We start from the raw sequence: 20,115 nt of genomic DNA, 5'->3' as shown, positions 1-20,115 counted from the left end.
ATCTAACTAAATATTCTTTAATCACGTTGTTTTGAAGAATCCTTTTCCTAGTATCTAGAATAGCTTTAGGAATCAATACAATCTTCCCCTCCTCATCTAATGGTGAAAAATCTGCAGAAGGCACAACTCTCTGACTGATGGCTTTCTTAAGCCTTGACAAATGAAACACATTATGCACCTGGTTGCCCGTTGGAAGCTTAATCTTGTAGGCAACCTAGCCCACCCTGCGAATCACTCTACAAGGACCTTAAAACCTAGGTTTCAACTTCTCTACTCTACTCTTCTTGAGTGATGACTATCTGTATGGTTGTAGCTTCAAGTAAACCATATCCCCGACCTTAAAGCTGTGCTCTATCTAGTGCTGGTTAGCATACAATTTCTATTGATTTTGGACTTGCTATATATTCTCCTTGAGCACCCTCAAAATATCATGACTATCCTGTAAGAAATCTTTGGCTTTGGGCACTCTATTATCCCCCAAGACTAGATCCATGAAGCTAGGTGCTTCATAACCATACAGTGCCATGAATAGAGTCATTTTGATGGACATATGATAAGTGGTGTTATAACAATATTCTCCCATATGTAGCCATTTGACTCAAGCTCTTTGTTGTGTAGTCACATAGTTCCTTAGATATCCTTCCACCCATTTATTCACAATCTCCATCTGCCCATTTGTTTGGGGATGACAACTAGTGCTATGTGTAAGATCTGTGCCACACAATCAAACAATTCCTACCAAAAAACACTCATAAATTTACTATCTTGATCATTGACAATGAAACTAGGTAGCCCATGTAACCTGAATATCTCTTTGAAGAAAAGATCCACCACCTGTGGTACTGTGTAAATAGATGGAATAACAAAGAAGTGAGAAAACTATCACATGGCATCCACATCTAAAACTATCACACACTCATCTGCATCTACTTCTGGAGAATCCTTTCTCAGATACGAACCCCACTCTACTAAACTTGCCTTCCAAAGTGACAAGAGGTACCATGTGTTTCTGAGTTTCAGGGGACAAGATGTGAGGAAGACTCTTGTTGACCATCTATTCGAAGCCCTCTCCGTTGCAGGACTGAACGTGTATAAAGACGATGAAAATTTGGAAAAGGGAGAAGAGATTTGGCCAAGCTTGAAAGAAGCAATAAATGGCAGTGCCATATTTATTCCCATATTTTCCAAAGGGTATGCACAATCAACTTGGTGTCTCAGGGAAGCTGCTGAAATGGTGAGGACCAATGGCCTCATCATTCCTCTGTTTTATAAAGTGGATCCAACTCAAGTTAGATATCCAGAAAAGGAGAATAGTCCCTATTGCCAATCATTCCAAAGGTATCGCAGACAGTCAGGAGAAGAGATTGAGTGGTGGAAGCACGCCCTTGGTAAGATCTGTCCATGCCTACAATTGTATGGCCATTCACTTCGTCACAGGAGAGAAGACATTGACCAATGGATTGATGCCCTTTTCAAGATCTGTGATCGCTCAGGTCGGTCCATGGACATAGCAGACGGGTATGTACTCAACCTCCTTACTTTTTGCTTGCGTTTCTGTTTTATTTTGCGCTTGCTGCTGGATTCACGTTATCCGTGCCTCCACTTCGATATAAATTTTTGGAACCAGGATACTAGGGAAGGGTCTCGGACCGTAGTTCAATGAAAATTGTGACTGTATGTTGAACTTTATCTAGCAGTATTTAGGTGGGGGCGAGGGGCAAGATTCTTTTCACTTTTGTTTTGTTTCAATGTTACGTCATTTTAATTCTATTGTACTTGCATTTATAAAAGGTATGGCAAGATATATAATTTTTAAAGTGTATTAGGGGTTGAAGGGATTTTCTTAATTTTACTTTTATTTGTTCTTATTCTCTTTTTTGTGTTGTTTTCTCTCTTTTTCCTTTTTTTCTTCATTGTCTTTTTCTCTTATTTGCTCAAATTTCTTTTTCTTGGTTTGTGTGGCCTTCTTTCTCTTTTTCTATTTTTTTTTGTCCTTTTTCCACTTATATCATTTTCCTCCTCTTCCTTTAACTTTGTCTTCTTCTTTTGTTTCTTTCTTCTTCATCTTCTTCTTCCACTTTATTTCCCTCTTCTTCTTATGCTTCTTTCTTCTACATCCTCTTCTTCTCCTCCTCTCTTTACTTTTTCCTCTTCTCCTTATGCTTCTTCTTCATCTTCTTCTTCTAATTTATCTTTCCCTTCTTCTTCATCTCCTCGTCCTCCTAGTCCTCCCTCTTCTTCATATCTCCTCCTCCCTCTTCTTTATATCTCTACCACCACCACCTTCTCCTCCTCCTTACTCTTCTTCCTTTCTCCACCTCTTCCTCCTCCTCACCCTTATTCTTGTCTCCACCTCCTCACCCTCCTTACTCTTCTTGCTATCTCCACCTCCTCCTCTTTCTCCTCTTACTCCTCGTCTTCCTCCTCCTCCTCTTCTATTTTCTTTTCATTCTCATCCTCCTCCTCCCTCCTTTCTTTCTTCTCCTTCTCTTTCTTCCTTAGTCCTCTCCTCCTCCTCATTGTTCTCTTTCTTCTTCCTCTCCTCCTTCTCCCATTCCTCTTCTTGTTCTTCCTCCTCCTTCCTCCTCTAATATATAAAATTAATCATATCATTTTTTAGGAAATTTACAGACTTATTTGATTTTTTTAAATATATTATTATTTGAATTATTAAATGTATACAAGCCATATATGTAATATTTTTGGAAAGGTTATTGGTGAATGGTTTGCAAAACTAATTGTTTTTAAAAATATCATTATTTGCAATTATTCTTTTCATTTTTATCTAGTAAATTTTAATATTTTATTTAGAAATATTAATTTTTTTTAGACTTTAATATATTGAATTAAATAGTTTATATATAATAAGAATTTGTTTCTCTTTTCAAATTAATTATAAGCTAAACTTGCATCCATGCCAATAAAATAGAACAAAATTTAATATCTATAAAACTAATTTATAATAACTACCAAGTTGTAAAAAATACATAAGACTTGAGAGGGTGCAACAAACCTCCCTTATTGCCCTAAATAATTTTAAATATTTTTCTTTCATTCCTTTTGTGAGCACCCATTTATTATTTGAATATTTCTGTCTTTGATCTCCAAATAGCTCAAGTTTTAGCTTGTTAGTTAAAAAATTGTGAATTTATGACTTGTTATCCCATCAAAGACTATAATATTTGGAGGAGTCTAAAATAAATATAAATATATTTAAAAATAGTAAAATAATAAAAATGTAGAATAAAACTAATTTTTAACAAGTGCCATAGAGTGACTGGTATTTGTTGCTATAGTTAAGTAAGATAATTCATAATTAATAAATTGTTTGAAAATTTGAACAATGTTTATATATTTTTTTACAAGAGGTTGAACTTTATGTTTGATAAATTTAAAAAAATGTGGGTATTATAATGTTTAATAAGTATATTGAATAGGCATTAAAGGTCAATTAGGAAAAGTAAAATTTAATTTAAATTTAAAAATTAAAAATATAGCATGTCTCTTAATGAAAAATTCAAGTGCATGTTTTTTTATAATTTTTGTGAATAAAATATGTTTAAATAATATAATCTATAAATTAGCCTGAAAAATTGGAATATGGAGAACCCTCTAAAAAATGGGCTCCTATAACAACAAAAGAATTTAGCCAATTATTATAGTATATAAAATTTATAAATAAATTTAAGACCTATAGAAATATTTAAGTTTTGGTGAAAATTAATAAGATTTTGAAGAGAGGGAATATTGCCTACCACAAATAAACCAATTGTTTCACATAATAAAATATCATATTTCTTTTAATAAATATAAATCAATATATACATGATTGATGACTATTCAATATTATAAACAAGTGCTACATAGTGTTTAAAGTTTTTATAGTTAAAATTCAAATAATATATTTAATGTTTTTGTTACAAGATTATAATTGTTTGAAAACAATTGTAATTATATTAATTTTATGAAAGATATATAAAAATTCTTAAAGTAAACATGTGTAGCTTGAAATAAATTCTAATCGTGAAAAAATAAATAGATAGTTATTCTCATATTAAGTATTTTATTAAGATAAACATAATTTTGAGTGAGTTTAGTACAAAATCTTAATGAAAAATTGAATTTGAAGATAGTAGAAAGATTAACTCTAATCTTATAATTTTTATACATATTTTACATTGTATATATAAAAATCAAACAAGTATAATAACAAATAAAAATATAAACTAATGTGTAAAAAATTAAATACTTGCATGACAATGTGAAAACAAAGTGGCTAGTACTTCTTTTGTTAGTAATTACGCCGAGAGGCATTCTCTATAGCCACAACACGACAGTTACAATGCCAATAAAAAAGAAAATGCCGGCTGTGGGCTGCAGAGTAAGGCAGTAAGATCGCCTGTCAGCGGCAGTTACTGCCGCCCCTGACATGCATGTCAGTGGCGTTGCCGCCCCTGACATGCATGTCAGTGGCGTTGCCGCTGACAGCATGTCAGGGGTGGCAGTAACTGCCGCTGACAGGCAGTCTTACTGCCACATAAAACAACGCCCCATGGGGTGGCCGGGGTGATGGCCTGTCACCCCATTTAATTTAATTTTTTAATATTTTTTTTCAACGAAACAGATAACGTGGCGGGTTAATGTATTTTTTTTTTAATATTTTTTTTTTGAAAAAAACAGATAACGACATGTAGACACACTGTTTTTTTTAAATTTCCTTGTGCAATATTCTCTTATTGGCATTTTTTAGTAATTAATTTGAATTTTGTAGAGGAGTTGAGGAGTGGAGATGTGGAATTTGAAGAGTTCTTTTAGTGGAAATTGAATAGTTTCTTCGTGGGAGATGAAGAGTTTTTTCTCTGATTATAAAACACTCATATCCTCTCATTTTTGCTCTTCATTCGTAGAAGAACAGATTTGCAGAAGACAGGGTTTGAGTAAAGCTTTCATTGCTCTTGAGAGGTAGAGAAAACTTTTTTGGGAAGAAGAAAGGGAGATACATCATTTAGAAAAGCATTTTACATTTGAAGATCAACAAGGAGATCCAAAAAGCAAAGTAAGCTTTTTGTTAAATTTTTTTCCTTATTAAGTTTTATTTTGCATTTTGATTATTATCTCCATTTAGAATAGTAGTTACACTATTTACATTTAGTTGTAATTTATTTCTTATATGACATTTCTTAATTTTTACATTGTTCTATACAAAATTACATTTGCACGTTTCATGCATTATTGTTTTTCATATTTTTCAATGTATTTTTTAGATTAATCTTGTATTTATTTTCCATAATATTTCATATGGATGGCAATGCCGCCATATCAATATGTTTTATTTTTAAAAAAAGTGATTTATAAATTTAATGATTACTATTTTCATTTACAAAAGTAGTTTGATTTATAATAGTTTTTTATTAAGATTAGTATATTAATATTCTGAATTAGATTACTATTTTGCTTAAAATAGTTTTGTACTTTACATTTAGATTATAATTGATCATAACATATTAATATTTGAAAAGTGGATGGCAATGCCGCCATTTTTCAAATATTTTATTAAAATGCCAGTTTATTTATTTTTAAATATAAAAACTTAATTTTATAATTTTAATTTTGTTAGTTGAAAATTAGAGTAGCCATATCTTTTATTTTAATTTATGCTTCTTTTTTCATGCAAATTTTAAATAATAAATATTAACTTTTAGGCATCAATCTTTAAAGAATGGAAGGCAATGTCGCCATTTTTAAAATATTATAATAGTAAGAAATTTATTATAATGTTAACTATATCTCAACATATTTCTAATGTTTTCATTAAGAGTAGTATATTGATTTAGAGTATCATTCTGAATTAGATTACTATTTTAATTATAACAGTTTTGTAATTTACATTTAGATTAAAACTAATCTTTACATATTAACATTTGAAAAGTGGATGGCAATGCCGCCATTTTTCAAATATTTTATTAAAATACCAATTTATTTATTTTTAAATAAGAAAAATGAGACTTATACTTTTAATTTTGTTGCATAACCATATATTTATTTTAATTTATGTTTCTTTTTTATATGCAATTTTAAAAGAATAAATATTAAATTTTAGGCATTACTCTTTATACTGACACATTAGAATGTAAATACTTCATAGAATAACAAATATTACTTTGTTTATATTTATGTAACCATGCATTTTATTATGAACATTTTACAAATATTTAACTTTGTATTGATGATTGATTTATATGTTTATAAGGAAATAATGAAATACTCATTTTTTTATTGTGTTAATGCTGAAGGTATAAATAAAACATGAACTTCAATAACGAGATGAAAGTTGAAGTTTTTTCTCATGACGATGGCTTGCAGATTCAATTTTTTCAGGCATGGAAGCCTCTAATAGACAATCAAGCATTGTCGACATTAGCCCAACTTTTTCTGTACAGTCAAATAATTTTTTTCAGACAGAGTTTCAGAAGAGTGCACGCATAATTAAACAGTGTTGTACAACTATGGTAGAAGCACTTCAGAATGCAGCTTTATCTATTGATCATGTACAAGAGATAGAGATAGAAGATGTTGCCAAATATGTACGCAACACATCTGCAAAAGTAGATGCGTTTCCATCCATGATGAAAGAGGCCTATGATGATCATATTACAAACAAAGGTCGTAATACAATTTTAATATCTGAAGAATATGTGATGTACTTACATCATTATGGAGAGCTATACACATGGTCCATATGATGATTTCACATTTTTCAAATCTTCACTTATTACTTTATGCAGATAATTGTACTAGGAGATATTGTTCTCCTTCCATCTATGTATCGAAATAATAAATAAATGATTTAACTTTTTATCTCAAATTCTTCTCAACTATACTTCAAAATATTTGAAATGCTTTTTGTTGACCTTTGTTTTTGTATTATTAAAGCTTTTACATGAGATATATCATTAATATGTTGATCATTAAATTATGTATAAAATTGATGTGTTATTTCTAACTATTAACCCACTCTAAAGCATAATATTCATTTTATACTCATTTTAAGTGTAATCATTACCTCAATAATGTTTAGTACTCCTTCATTGTACACTATTCATGCTAAGCATAATTAACATTAATTAATTGTATATTTATAAATGTAACTAATAAAGTTATAAAACTACATAAGGAACATTTTAATCCTTATATTGTTCTATTATGCTAATAGGCATGTGTAAGGAGAACAAGCTACCCTCCTAAATGTAATTCTAAACATAACAATAATCGTAACTTTGACCGTGGTCCTACTTCTCCCCTAACTCTAATCCTAACCATAATTCTAATGCTTTGTCTACCCCTAACTCAAACTATAACCCTAACTCAGATTCTAACCATAAACCTAATCCTAACCCTAACCCCTACCCTAACCTTTTATGTACCCTTATCTCTAACCCTAATTGTAATGCTAAACTTAACCTTGACCCTATCTCTAACCCTAACCCTAACCCTAACCCCAATCCTAACTCTAACCTTAACCCTAACTCTAATCCTAACACTAACACTGACCGTACCCCTACCCCTAACTCTAACTCTAAATATAACTCTACCATAATTATAATATAACCCTAACCCTAACCCTAACTTTAATGCTGACTGAAACCCTAACCCTAACCCTAACCTTAACTCTAAACTTAACCTTGACTCAAACTCGTACCATAACCTTAACCCTGATGTAACTGTATACATATCCCTAACTCAATATGTAAAACTAACACTAACCATAACCCTAAATCTAATCCTTTCTCTAACTCCAACCCTAATCATAACCATAATCGAAACCCTACCGTACCCAAACTCTAACTACAAATCTAACTCTACCATAATTGTACTTTAATATTAGCTCTAGCCCCCTAAATCTATCCTTAAAGTTGACTCAAAACTCTAATGTTAACCCTAAATCTAACATTAACCCTAATCATAATATTTAATCTTTTTGAAACTCTAACCCTAACCCTAACCCTGACTGTAACCCTCCCCCTACCTCTAATTGTAGCCCTAAATCTAACTCTACCATAATTGGACTTTAACTCTAACCCTAGCAATTATTTTAACCCTAATCATAATATTAAATGTCTTTGTAACTCCAACCCTAACCCTAACCCTAACTATAAGCCTACCTCTACCTCTAATTGTGGTCCTAAATCTAACTCTACCATAATTGGACTTTAACTCTACCCCTAAAAATTATTTTAACCCTAAAGCTAACTCTAACCCTAACCCTTTCTATACGCCTATCTCCAACCCTGACCCTAACTCTAATTCTAACCCTAACACTAACACTGACCCTAATCCTTAACCCAATCATACCCCTAACTCTAACTCTAACTATAAATCTAACTCTACCATAATTAGACTCTAATCCTAACCGTATCCCTTTGTTTAATCTTCACTAAAACCCTAACTCTAACCTTAACCCTGACTCAAAACTCTAACTCTAACCTTAACCCTAACTCAAAACTCTAACTTTAACCTTAACCCTTACTTTAATCTTGACAAAAATCTTAACCCTAACTCTAACCTTAACCCTAATTCAAAACTCTAATTCTAAACCTAACCCTAACTCTAACCCTAACAATAGTCATAATCCTAAAATAACCCTAACCACAACTCTAACTCGATTTGTAACTCTAATCCTGACCCTAACTCTGGCTCTAATTGTAACCCTAACCGTAATTCTAATTAAAATCCTAACCCTAACCCTAACCCTAATTTAAATCTTAATGCTAACCCTAACCTTTACTTTAGTCTTGATTAAAACCTTAACCCTAACTCTAACCTTAACCCTGATTGAAAACTCTAATTCTAAACCTAACCCTAACTCTAACCCTAACAATAGTCATAATCCTAAAATAGCCCTTGCCCTAGCCCTAACCATAACTCTAACTCGAATTGTAACTCTAATCCTGACCCTAACTCTAGCTCTAATTGTAACCCTAACCCTAATTTAAATCTTAATGCTAACCCTAACCCTATTTCTAACCCTAACCCTAAGCATAACTCTACTCTTAAATATAACAATTTACCTAATAATATCCTTAAAATAAGATTGAATTAAAGTGATGCAAATAAACAATATATATAGAATTAAAAAAAAAATGTTGAAGAATGATTTTATACTAAGTTTATATGACTACAATTTTATAGTAAGTTTATACAACTAAATTTAAAAAGAAAAAAATAAATCAATACTAACCATATCAAAAAAAGAAAAATTAAAAAATAATTTATCTGATGCGCCGCGATTGCTACTAGCTTATATATATATATATATATATTACGCCGAGAGTAATCGTTCTCGAGGTGCCTTTTTTTTTCATAAATCCCAATTATAAAATAACCTTGAGATTAAATAAAAATAGGCGCCTCGAGAACGATTACTCTCGGTGTAATATATATATATATATATATATATATATATATATATATATATATATATAATAATTTGTATTAGTAGTATAGTAATTTGTTTTATAATAATAATTCTCATTTATTTAATTTGAGGTTAGTGTAGTAATAATTGTAATTGATTTTTAAAAATTTGTAAAGATCAATATTTTATATGAATTATATTGTATACTATATAGTTATTTTATAATAATAATATACTAAAAAAATTAAATGTAAAAGTAGTATATTGTGTGATGTTTAAAAATTGAGGGTCCTTGTCCTCTTTAGTCTATTTGAAAGACTTAATTTTTTGAATCTTATGAAATTGAAAGTATTTAAATTGTACTTTAATTTTCTTAAATACTTATATAGATGAAGGTTAATGAGAGTATCACATAATCATCACTATAGACTAGAAAAAAATGTAATCTATGTGAACCAAACGTTCATCAAATTTATTTACTTAACTTTTATTTATTTCATCACATTCACCAACTAAATTATACAAAAATGTAGGGAAGCATCTTAAAAGTTTGTGAATATTTGAAGACAGTGCGCATGTCCCCAAAGATAGCTCTTAATTAATTTCATTGATTTATAAATATAAAAAATGTACATATGTACTATATAAAATATTAATTTTATATAAAATTATTTAATAGATATTAAAAAAAAAATCACTAATTACGAGATAGTACTGTGCTTTACGTATCCCTTATTTATTTCCTATATATAAGGCAAAAAAAAGATTGACCGTCCTCAACTTTACTTTAACATTCCAATTCCTCTGCTAGTGAATATATCACTTTTTGGAAAGAGGATTCTAATTAGACTTGGTACATCTAGAAAATTAGAAGGAAGTGAAGATGGAGTTAGCAATAGAGAACCCAAGGAATAAAAGCTTGTCAACAAAGCTTTCAAATTCTAATATTATACTATTCTAATACAATACTATGATGAGCATTGTATTTCAAAATTTGGAATTAATGTAAACTATGGCAATCAATTTTATTAACTAATTATTAATAATTTTAATTTTTTTAAAAAATTATTAAGTATTTTGATTCTTATAAGCTTTTTCAAATAAATTAATGTAAACAAGTTAAATTTTTAAATTTCAAATTGATCAAAATTATTTTCTTCTACAAGGATAATTCTATTTGAGGTATATCTGTTTGCACTGGTCAAATAAATGTACAAAATTTAAAAATACAATTTTGGAGGAGAAAGATAATAAAATATTTTATTATTTCTCATATTTTTATCTGTATTTGTTTTCTCTAATTTATTTATTAAAAATATTAAACAATATAATTTAATGTAAGATTTTATATCTTCTCTATCACTTCAATAAACTTATTATTTATTTGAGACTTATGTTTTGCCTTTTTTTTACTATTAGTTTGGTCAAACATTGTGCACTCTAACTTTTTTATTAAAGAACATTTGTAATGTCACTTATTTTATTTTTATTTTTATTTTGTAAAGAATTTTTTTTTCTAATTGGTTTTTTTTTTTCAAAAACTCAACATACTTTTTGAGCAACCAATAAAAATACGAAAAAAAGAATATTTCTGAAATTCTATGCTAATTTTGTTTATATTCAATATTATTTATATTATTTCATATTTATCAAAGCCATTTATATATGATTCAATGCTAATTTAGTTTATATTCAATATTATTTATATTATTTCATACTTATCAAAGACATTTATATCCGATTCAATTCAATTTAATAAAGATAATTTATGTTATATATTTGATTTCTGTTTGAATTAAATAGTTTTAAAATATATTTATTTAATATAAAAAGATCATTTTAACATAAAGTATCCCAACTATTATTTAATTTAAAAAATATTCTTTGGTTGATTAATTATTAAATAATAAGTTTTTGTCAACTTTTTTCTTATCAAATTTTATATATATTACATTCAAGGTATTTTTTAGTGGCTAATATTCTCAAATTGGCTAATTTTAGAATTTTTTGGCTAGTAATTTGGCTAATAATTTAAGATTTGATACAACTTAAATCACCATAGTTTTATAAAATTTAGTTTTAGAATAGTTAAAATCAATAATTTATTTTATTGAAAAATTTAAACTCAAATGTTTGCCACAATATTCGACACATGATTAGATTTGAGTCACCTAAATATAACATATTATTGAAAAAATTAAATTGAACTACCAATAATTATCATAATTATTAGTTACTTTAGGGATATATTACCAATATTAAGTTTTCACTATTGATTTAAAGTATATGTAACACTCCTCATAATATTCGACGAGGTAAAAAATGTTCAATTTTGATTTGTAATATTCTATGGTGATTAATGAACTTCCTATTATTATTGAGATTCATCAATATTTTATACAAAAAAATTGTGATACAAAAATAATTGCTAATATTCAGCATATTTAGAATAAAAAATTGAGAGATTCGCCAATAGAAATATTTTTTTTTTTTCCAAAATAATGAAAGATTCATCAATATTTTATATTTTTTTGGAGGTGGCTTTCCTAAAGTTTACCTTGATTACATTTAATAGATCTAAATTATTCAATTTAAATAAGTATTAATTCTATTCTAAATTCGACCGATCATAAAAAATTTCTATTCTAAATTCTATTTTTCCAACCAATACAATTACTATTAGTAAATGTAAATTTTTAATTAATTTCCAAATGTTCTATTATGATTTTCTGAAAGGAAATTTTTACAAAATTGATAACTGCTTTATTCACTAAAAATTATTTGGAACAGGCTAATCTCTATAAAAAAAAAATACTACAGACAAAACAAAGTATACTTTTTTTTTCAGATTCACGTAAAATTTTCAAAAGAATTCATGATGTTTTTGATGGAGGATAGCTCATTCCAAATTATTTCAAGCAGCACCAAATATTCTTGCAGACCTCATTCAATATATACAAAGGGATAGAACCATGATAAATTAGAGCTTTTGCAATGTGCACTGACCTAGTCTGACCATTGCAGCTTCGAAGCTCGGATGATAAAGAGGGTGGTGAATGACCTCATTAAGACTTTAGACAGAGTGCCATTACAAGTTGCCAAGCATCCAGTGGGATTGGAGAACGTCAAGAATGTTCTCATTCATAAATTAAAGCCCCATTCAGTCGATGGGGTAGTTAAAGTCGGAATATGGGGAATTGGTGGTATTGGCAAGACCACAGTTGCCAAGGAAGTGTATAATGAAGTTTATCTTGAATTTGAAGCTGCTACTTTTGTATATAATGTTCGTGCCACTGCTGCAGAGTCTGCAGGTCTTACAAATTTACAGAAAAAGATTCTCGAAGATTTAGCCAAACATGATAGAGATGTGGGCAGTGTTGATGAGGGCATACATTTACTCAGAGAACGTTTGGGAGGAAAACGTGTTCTGCTTATTCTAGATGATATGGGTGCTGATAATCAAGTTGATACTCTTGAACAGTTGAAAGCTTTGGTTGGGGATTGGTTCGCCTCTGGCAGCAGAGTTGTTATAACATCAAGAGACAAAAATATTCTCGAGCTTGCCGGGGTCTCAAACGAATGCATCTATGAGATGACTGGATTGGAGATTGAAGAAAGCCTCCAGTTATTTAGTTGGCTTGCTTTTCACAAAAAATCTCCGAGTCTCGGTTACGAAGATTTGTCCAGAAAGATAGTGGACGCTTGTAAAGGACATCCTCTTTCGTTGGAAGTGATTGGATCCTCCTTATATGGAAAGCAGGGTAACATGGGTTGCTGGAATGAAGCTCTCCATATCATAACTCAGAATTCAGACATCTACAAGAGACTTTACATCAGTTATAGTTCTCTTAGTGACGAGGAAAAAGAAATATTTGTGGACATTGCTTGCTTCTTTATTGGAGAAGACAAAACACTGCCCATCATTTTCTGGGAATCCTTGTATAAGAAGGTGCACACAGCTATTTCTAATCTTTCCATGAAGTTACTGATAAAAATTGGTGACATAGGATTATTTGAGATGCATGACCATTTGAGAGATATGGGACGGACCATTGCTGAGAAAGTAAAAAGGGGTACCCGCAAATGGGAGCCTGCTCATTTAAGCATCGCATACAACAATTTGTCTCACCTTCGGCTCATTGGAGGCGGTCCACAAAGTCTCGAAATGCTTTGCAGAGAAAATCTTCGCTATCTTCATTTGCAGAATCTGAGCATTCAATGTATGAGTATAGAAGATACGCTGTCCCTGCTTCCCCGAAGTTTGATATGGCTACGTTTGGAAAATTGCTCCTTTGAAGTTGGAACAAATAGGGCAGTTAAGAAACCACGGAAAGCTCGACACTTAGAATTGTGGATAACATTTGACAATGTAAGATTATGCAAATAAACGGTTGTAGTGGTTTGGAGCTCATTTCAGTTCCTAATCTCCCTCATAGCATTATCAACTTGTCACAGCTGTATCACTTGGACTTGAGAAGGTGTGAGAGCTTAACCAGCCTCCCTCATTGTATTGGCAACCTGTTACAGCTCCAGCACTTATGTTTGAATATGTGTAAACACTTACAAAGCCTCCCTCATAGCATTGGCAAGTTATCATTGTTGCAGGATCTAGACTTTAGATATTGTATCAGGTTAAGTAGTCTCCCTCAAAGCATTGGTAATCTATCATTGTTGCATGATCTGGAATTGAGAGGGTGTAGGAGCTTAAGCAGCCTCCCTCATAGCATTGGCAATCTGTCACAGCTCCAGACATTGGACTTGTCAGGGTGTGTAAGCTTAAGCAGCCTCTCTGATAGCATTGGCAATCTGTCACAGCTCCAGACATTCGACTTGTTAGGGTGTGAGAGCTTAAGCAGCCTCTCTGATAGCATTGGCAATCTGTCACAGCTCCAGACATTCAACTGGTCAGGTTGTGAGAGCTTAAGCAGCCTCCCTGATAGCATTGACAATCTGTCACAGCTCCAGACATTTGACTCGTCAGGGTGTGAGAGCCTAAGCAGCCTCCCTGATAGCATTGGCAATCTGTCACAGCTCCAAAGATTGGACTTGACATGGTGTGAGAGCTTAAGCAGCCTCCCTGATAGCATTGGCAATCTGTCACAGCTCCAGACATTGGACTTGACATGGTGTGAGAGCTTAAGCAGCCTCCCTGATAGCATTCGCAATCTGTCACAGCTCCAGACATTGGACTTGACATGGTGTAAGAGCTTAAGCAGCCTCCCTGATAGCATTGGCAATCTGTCACAGCTCCAGACATTGGACTTGAGAGGGTGTGAGAGCTTAAGCAGCCTCCTTGATAGCATTGGCAATTTGTCACAGATCCAGACATTGGACTTGACAGGGTGTAAGAACTTAAGCAGCCTCCCTGATAGCATTGGCAATCTGTCACAGCTCCAGACATTGGACTTGACACGGTGTGAGAGCTTAAGCAACCTCCCTGATAGCATTGACAATCTGTCACAGCTCCAGACATTGGACTTGAGAGTGTGCGAGAGCTTAAGCAGCCGGACTTGAGAGGGTGTGAGAGCTTAAGCAGCCTCCCTGATAGCATTGGCAATCTGTCACAGCTGAGCTTAAGCTCCCTCTTAAAATTTACAACTTGTGGCGGTCAGAGCAGCAGGATTTGATGGATCTGGAAGGAGATGATAACTTAAACCAGTCAGAATGCAGCTCTTAGACTTCAGATTCTGAAACTATATACTTGTCACAGTTGCAACAATTGCATTGAAACTTGAATTGATATATAGACTTAGATAAATTGTGACATCATTGGCAATCTGTTACATCTGCGGTGGTTTCTCCTCGATATGCTTCCTAATCTATAGCGTTGAGGGGATTCTAATCGGGACATTTATAGTCCTTTTACATGGGAGGTAAATATTAACTGGCTATATTTTTATATATAAAATTGAGTTTTACAAGAGCATAAAATAGAATTGGCTGAAGATGCTCAAATTTCTTTTCACAAAGATTGTACAGCAGGAATGCGCTTCAATTCTCTTTCATAAATCTGTACCTTTACATGTCTTATATGTGAACGCCGCATTTGTTAATCTGCACCTCGACGAAGTCGTATTTGTTGATTTAATTTTTTGCGAGTTTGGTTTTTCTATGTTTACTTGGGAATGCATAGCGATCTGTTCTTCACAAAAATATATTTTTCTTCTTTCTTGAACTTGAGACAATAGGGAATGATGATGGATGATATTTTTGGGATTTTCAAATTTGTGAGGGAGGTTATAAACTGCTGTCTGGACTATTTTATGTTTGCTTTTCGCTGCTGTAACTGTTTTGTTATTATTATCCAATTGAAAGTTTTAAAAATGAGAAGAGTGGAACTTAAAATCAATGTCATATTATGATTGTCACGTGTTTTATTTTATTTTTATATAAAATTATATAAAATGTAAATATAGAGATGTGCAAATTTTAGAAACTTAGTTTTTATTTTAAGTTTGTATTATATGTTTTAATTCATAATATTTTATGAAAGAAAAATTATTTTATTTAAAGTTTTATATATTTAAAGATAAGAGAGATCAGATTTTCACAATCAATTAAAATTGTTCTTAATTGCTTCTGGATTAGATTGTGTTGTAATTTTTACCATCAACGTTTCAAATCACACTACATGATTCATCATCATTATGAGAGAGCGAGAGCTGCAAAAAACATAGTGAGTTGCAGATTGGGACTAACTCCAAAAATATAAGGGACTACATGGAGAGAGACAGCACACCAACCGAGGGAGGAACCCCTAGAGAACTTTAAAAAAGAAAGTAAATAAGTAAAATGACACACTGAAAAGACAATAAGAAAATTATAAGAATAAAAATAAAAATAAAATAATAAACAAAGGCAAAAGAAAACCATGGAGAAGACCAAACAAACCACACAAACACGGAGCCCAAGATGCAATCTGTGTGTGTGTGTACACATAGGTCTATATCTATCTCTATATATACATGTACCTATGTATTTATATATAGATGTGTAAAAACCTAACTAAAAATATAAAAAAATGAAAAATAAATAAAATAATTTAAAATATATATATATATATATATATATATATATATATATATATATATATATATATATATATATATATATATATATATATATATATATATATATATATATATATATATATATATAAACAAATATACATACCCACATAAAAATATAACTATAAATATAGTGAATTATATTTATACATGTATGTGTATATGTATGTATGTATGTATGTATCCAAATAAAAAACCAACAAAACCTTAAGCAAAAAAAAATAAAAAATTAAAAAATTAAAAATAAATATATATAAAAAAGGAAAATAAATAAATGAATAAATAAAAATAAAATAAAAAGGAAAGAACATGGAGGAAAATGCCAACATTCAAAAAAAAGAAAAAAAGAAAAAAAGAATAAGAATAAAAAAAGAAAAGAAAGAAAGATCAAATTTACCAAGAAAGGAGGAAAGTGAGAGAAGAAGCCAGTGGGAAACCAACAACCCAACTTAGGACCTAGACCTAAGACCAAAGGCACAATCCCAGAGGAGAAGCAAAAACCACAAAGCAAACGAGCAACTAGAAAGGAACAAGAAGCATACACCAACCACAAAGGAAACACCACCTTGGAGGAAGGAACACGAACTGCTGAAGCAAAGGTTGGGGGGTGGGGGAAGAGAAAGCCCTAAAAATCGAAAGAAGGAGAAGAGGCGTAGAGGCAAGAGGGAAAGAGGGAGGGAAGATTAACCCTTGAGCCGATCTTGGGAGGCAAGCATAGGCTGCCATGCTGGGTTAAAGGTCCAACCCTCATCACGATTAAGGTTGATGGGTGGTTGTTGATTTCAATGGCTTCCTTGAGCTTTCTTTTAAAAAAGGTTGTCCTCTTTGGCAAGGATTTGCGTGTTTTCCAAGAAAATGTGATGCTTCGTAGAAAATGAATGCTCAATTAAGGCCAACTTGTAGACCCTATCGTGTCTAATTTCGGCAATGTGCTCTTTAATCTGGGTGTGAAAAGAGCGGCCCGTTTCACCAATATAAGGTGTGCTACAGGAATAGGGCACTTTGTAAACTCCTAAACTAGAAAAAATATCTCTAGAGTCCTTGATAGGAGGGACCCTATTCCTGATCCTAGAGAGAGGTTTGAAAGCTACATGCAAACCTTTCTTGGACAAGATCTTGGAGATTTTTTGGGAGATGCCTTCCACAAAAGGGAGGGAGGCATTCAAAACACGAGGCGGGAGGGAAAGTTTAGGATTAGACAAAGACAAATGGAAGGACTCTGCTTGCTTTAGGCCCCTCAAAATTTGCTTGGGAGAATAGCCATTGCATCTGAAGACCTGGCGGAAATGGTTAAGTTCCAAATTAAGGTAGTCTATGTCACAAATTAAGGTAGTCTGCGTCGCAAATTCTAGTTGCTTGTTTGCTTTGTGGTTTTTGCTTCTCCTTTGGGATTGTGCCTTTGGTCTTAGGTCTAGGTCCTAGGCTGGGTTGTTGGTTTCCCATCAGCTTCTTCTCTTGCTTTCCTCCTTTCTTGGTAAATTTTCTTATTTTATCTTATTTTATTTTTATTTTTATTCTTATTTAATTTATTCTTATTTAATTTATTTTTTTATTTTTTTGAGTGTTGGCATTTTCCTCCATGTTCTTTCCTTTTTATTTATTTATTTTCCTTTTTATTTTTTCTATATATATATATAATTTTATTTATTTATTTATTTTTTATTTTTTAAATTTAAATTTATTTTTCTTAAGAGTTGAGTTATTTTTTATTTGGATACATACATACATACATAAAAACATGTATATATATAATTCAGTATATTTATAGTTATATTTTTATGTGGGTATGTATATTTGTTTATATATATATATATAATTTTATTTTATTTTTATTTATTTATTATTTTATTTTTATATTTATATTTAATTTATTTTATTTTTAGTTAGGTTTTTACGCCTCTATATATACATACATAGGTACATGTGTGTGTACACACACACACACACACACATTGCATCTTGGGCATTCGTGTTTGTGTGGCTTGCTTGGTCTTCTCCATGGTTTTCTTTTGCCTTTGTTTATTATTTTATTTTTTCCTTTTTTCTTATAATTTTCTTATTGTTTTTTTAGTGTGTCATTTTACTTATTTACTTTCTTTTTAAAGTTCTCTAGGGGTTCCTCCCTCGTTGGTGAGTTGCCTCTCTCCATGTAGTCCCTTATATCTTTGGAGTCAGTCCCAATCTGCAACTCACTATGTTTTTTGCAGCTCTTGCTCTCTCATCTTGATGATGAATCATGTACTGTAATTCGAAATGTTGATGGTAAAAATCACAACACAATCTAATCCAGAAGCAATTAAGAACAATTTTAAATGGATTGTGAAAATCTGATCTCTCTGATTGACACCCTTCATGGGAGGGCACTTTGTTACAAATCCAGACAGCTAGAGTTGCTGAGGATCAAACTTATGAAAAAGGTTACAGATTTGGCTTATCTCAAAAGATGTCGGGACTTGCAGTTGATCCCCTTCTTTGTCAGAATCAGTCACCACCCTTGGAACACATACACCAAGCACATTTTCATTCAGGCGGGTCTCTCCCTCCTCAGATCTGTCATTCAGTCTACTAGGAGGATGATCAATCACCTAAATTCCAGATTGCTCCCCATTCACCTTAAGCTTGCAGCCTCCTTGCGGCCGGACCTATGGATTTGTCTGGACACGCCTTCTCATGCCAAAGCATCAGGTCGACAAAGAGAAAGTATTAGCAAACAAATGAAAAATATTGCGTGGATGGTGCACAAATCCCATCTTTCTTGTGGGTGTTCCTCCCCTTGCTATTTCTTAGGTGCTCCTGCTTGTGCCTCCAGCGCTCGAAATCTCCATCATGCAGATTGCAACATTGGGGCCCAGCCACCTATGGCCATCTCTTCTTCACTGGAACAGTCACGTGTTAGCAGTCGTGAATCCTCCTTTTCGCGTGAGGTGCCTCCACAATCTCCTAGCTTTGTGGACAGAGCTAGTTTTCCTTCTGCATTGAGTATGCAACATCAGCAGATGGATCCTCTCGGTTACTCATTTCAGCAGCCCATCTCTCGTGTTACTGTACCGAGAGTCTCGTAGCAGCTCAACCCTCCTCTTGACGTTGTCCAGGACGACTCCCCTCCAGAGGCTGGTGTGTCACAACGGTCTACCTCCTCCAACGACTCCTCCCTTGCTGTCGCAGGTATGTCTTCCTTTGGAGTGTCCTCTACGTCCTTCATTAATTTCTTTGATGAGGTCTCTCAAACAGTGGGTGTACATTGAGCCCCTCCAGATTCAACGCGTCGTGCTTATTTGTGAAGTGAAAAGTCACCCCCGTCTTGTCAGCCGGTCACTCATGCTCCTTGGTCGTCGGTGGCGCCTTCAGACCACCTTTATGGCATCTGCCCTGGCTCTTCTTCTCACACGCCACCATCCCCTTCGAGACCCTCTTATCTTGGCCCTTCGAGTAAGTGTGTTGACGTAGAGTTGTTAGTCTCTTCCCCAACATTCCCCCATCACATCTCTGGTTCTTTGCCTCATAGACCTGTGAACCCGCCTCCTCTTTTGTTGTGTCCTCCCACTAGCCACGTAGACTCCCCCCTTTCCTCTATGCCCATTCTGTGTTGGGACAACAAGTTGGTAGTCAACTTATCCAGTGCCACCCTAGACC

At 32.4% G+C, this 20,115-nt stretch overlaps 1 protein-coding gene across 1 annotated transcript in view; it reads left to right on the top strand.

Moving 5' to 3' along the window:
- The window catches only part of LOC149555592 (uncharacterized), an 89,608-nt gene extending 74,566 nt beyond the window's left edge, over positions 1–15,042 (top strand). Inside the window, 4 exon segments of the mRNA XM_089829438.1 lie at positions 876–1,518; positions 12,440–13,757; positions 13,760–14,918; positions 14,921–15,042. Of these exon segments, the coding sequence (XP_089685564.1) occupies positions 876–1,518; positions 12,440–13,757; positions 13,760–14,918; positions 14,921–15,042 (3,242 nt within the window).
- The last annotated feature ends 5,073 nt before the right edge of the window (positions 15,043–20,115 follow it).

Source organism: Cupressus sempervirens, chromosome 5 (assembly GCF_028749045.1).
Source record: "Cupressus sempervirens isolate cs-2001-9-10 chromosome 5, ASM2874904v1, whole genome shotgun sequence".
NCBI lineage: Eukaryota > Viridiplantae > Streptophyta > Pinopsida > Cupressales > Cupressaceae > Cupressus > Cupressus sempervirens.
Note: the sequence above shows the minus strand (reverse complement) of the source record. Positions and strands in the feature narration are given on the sequence as shown.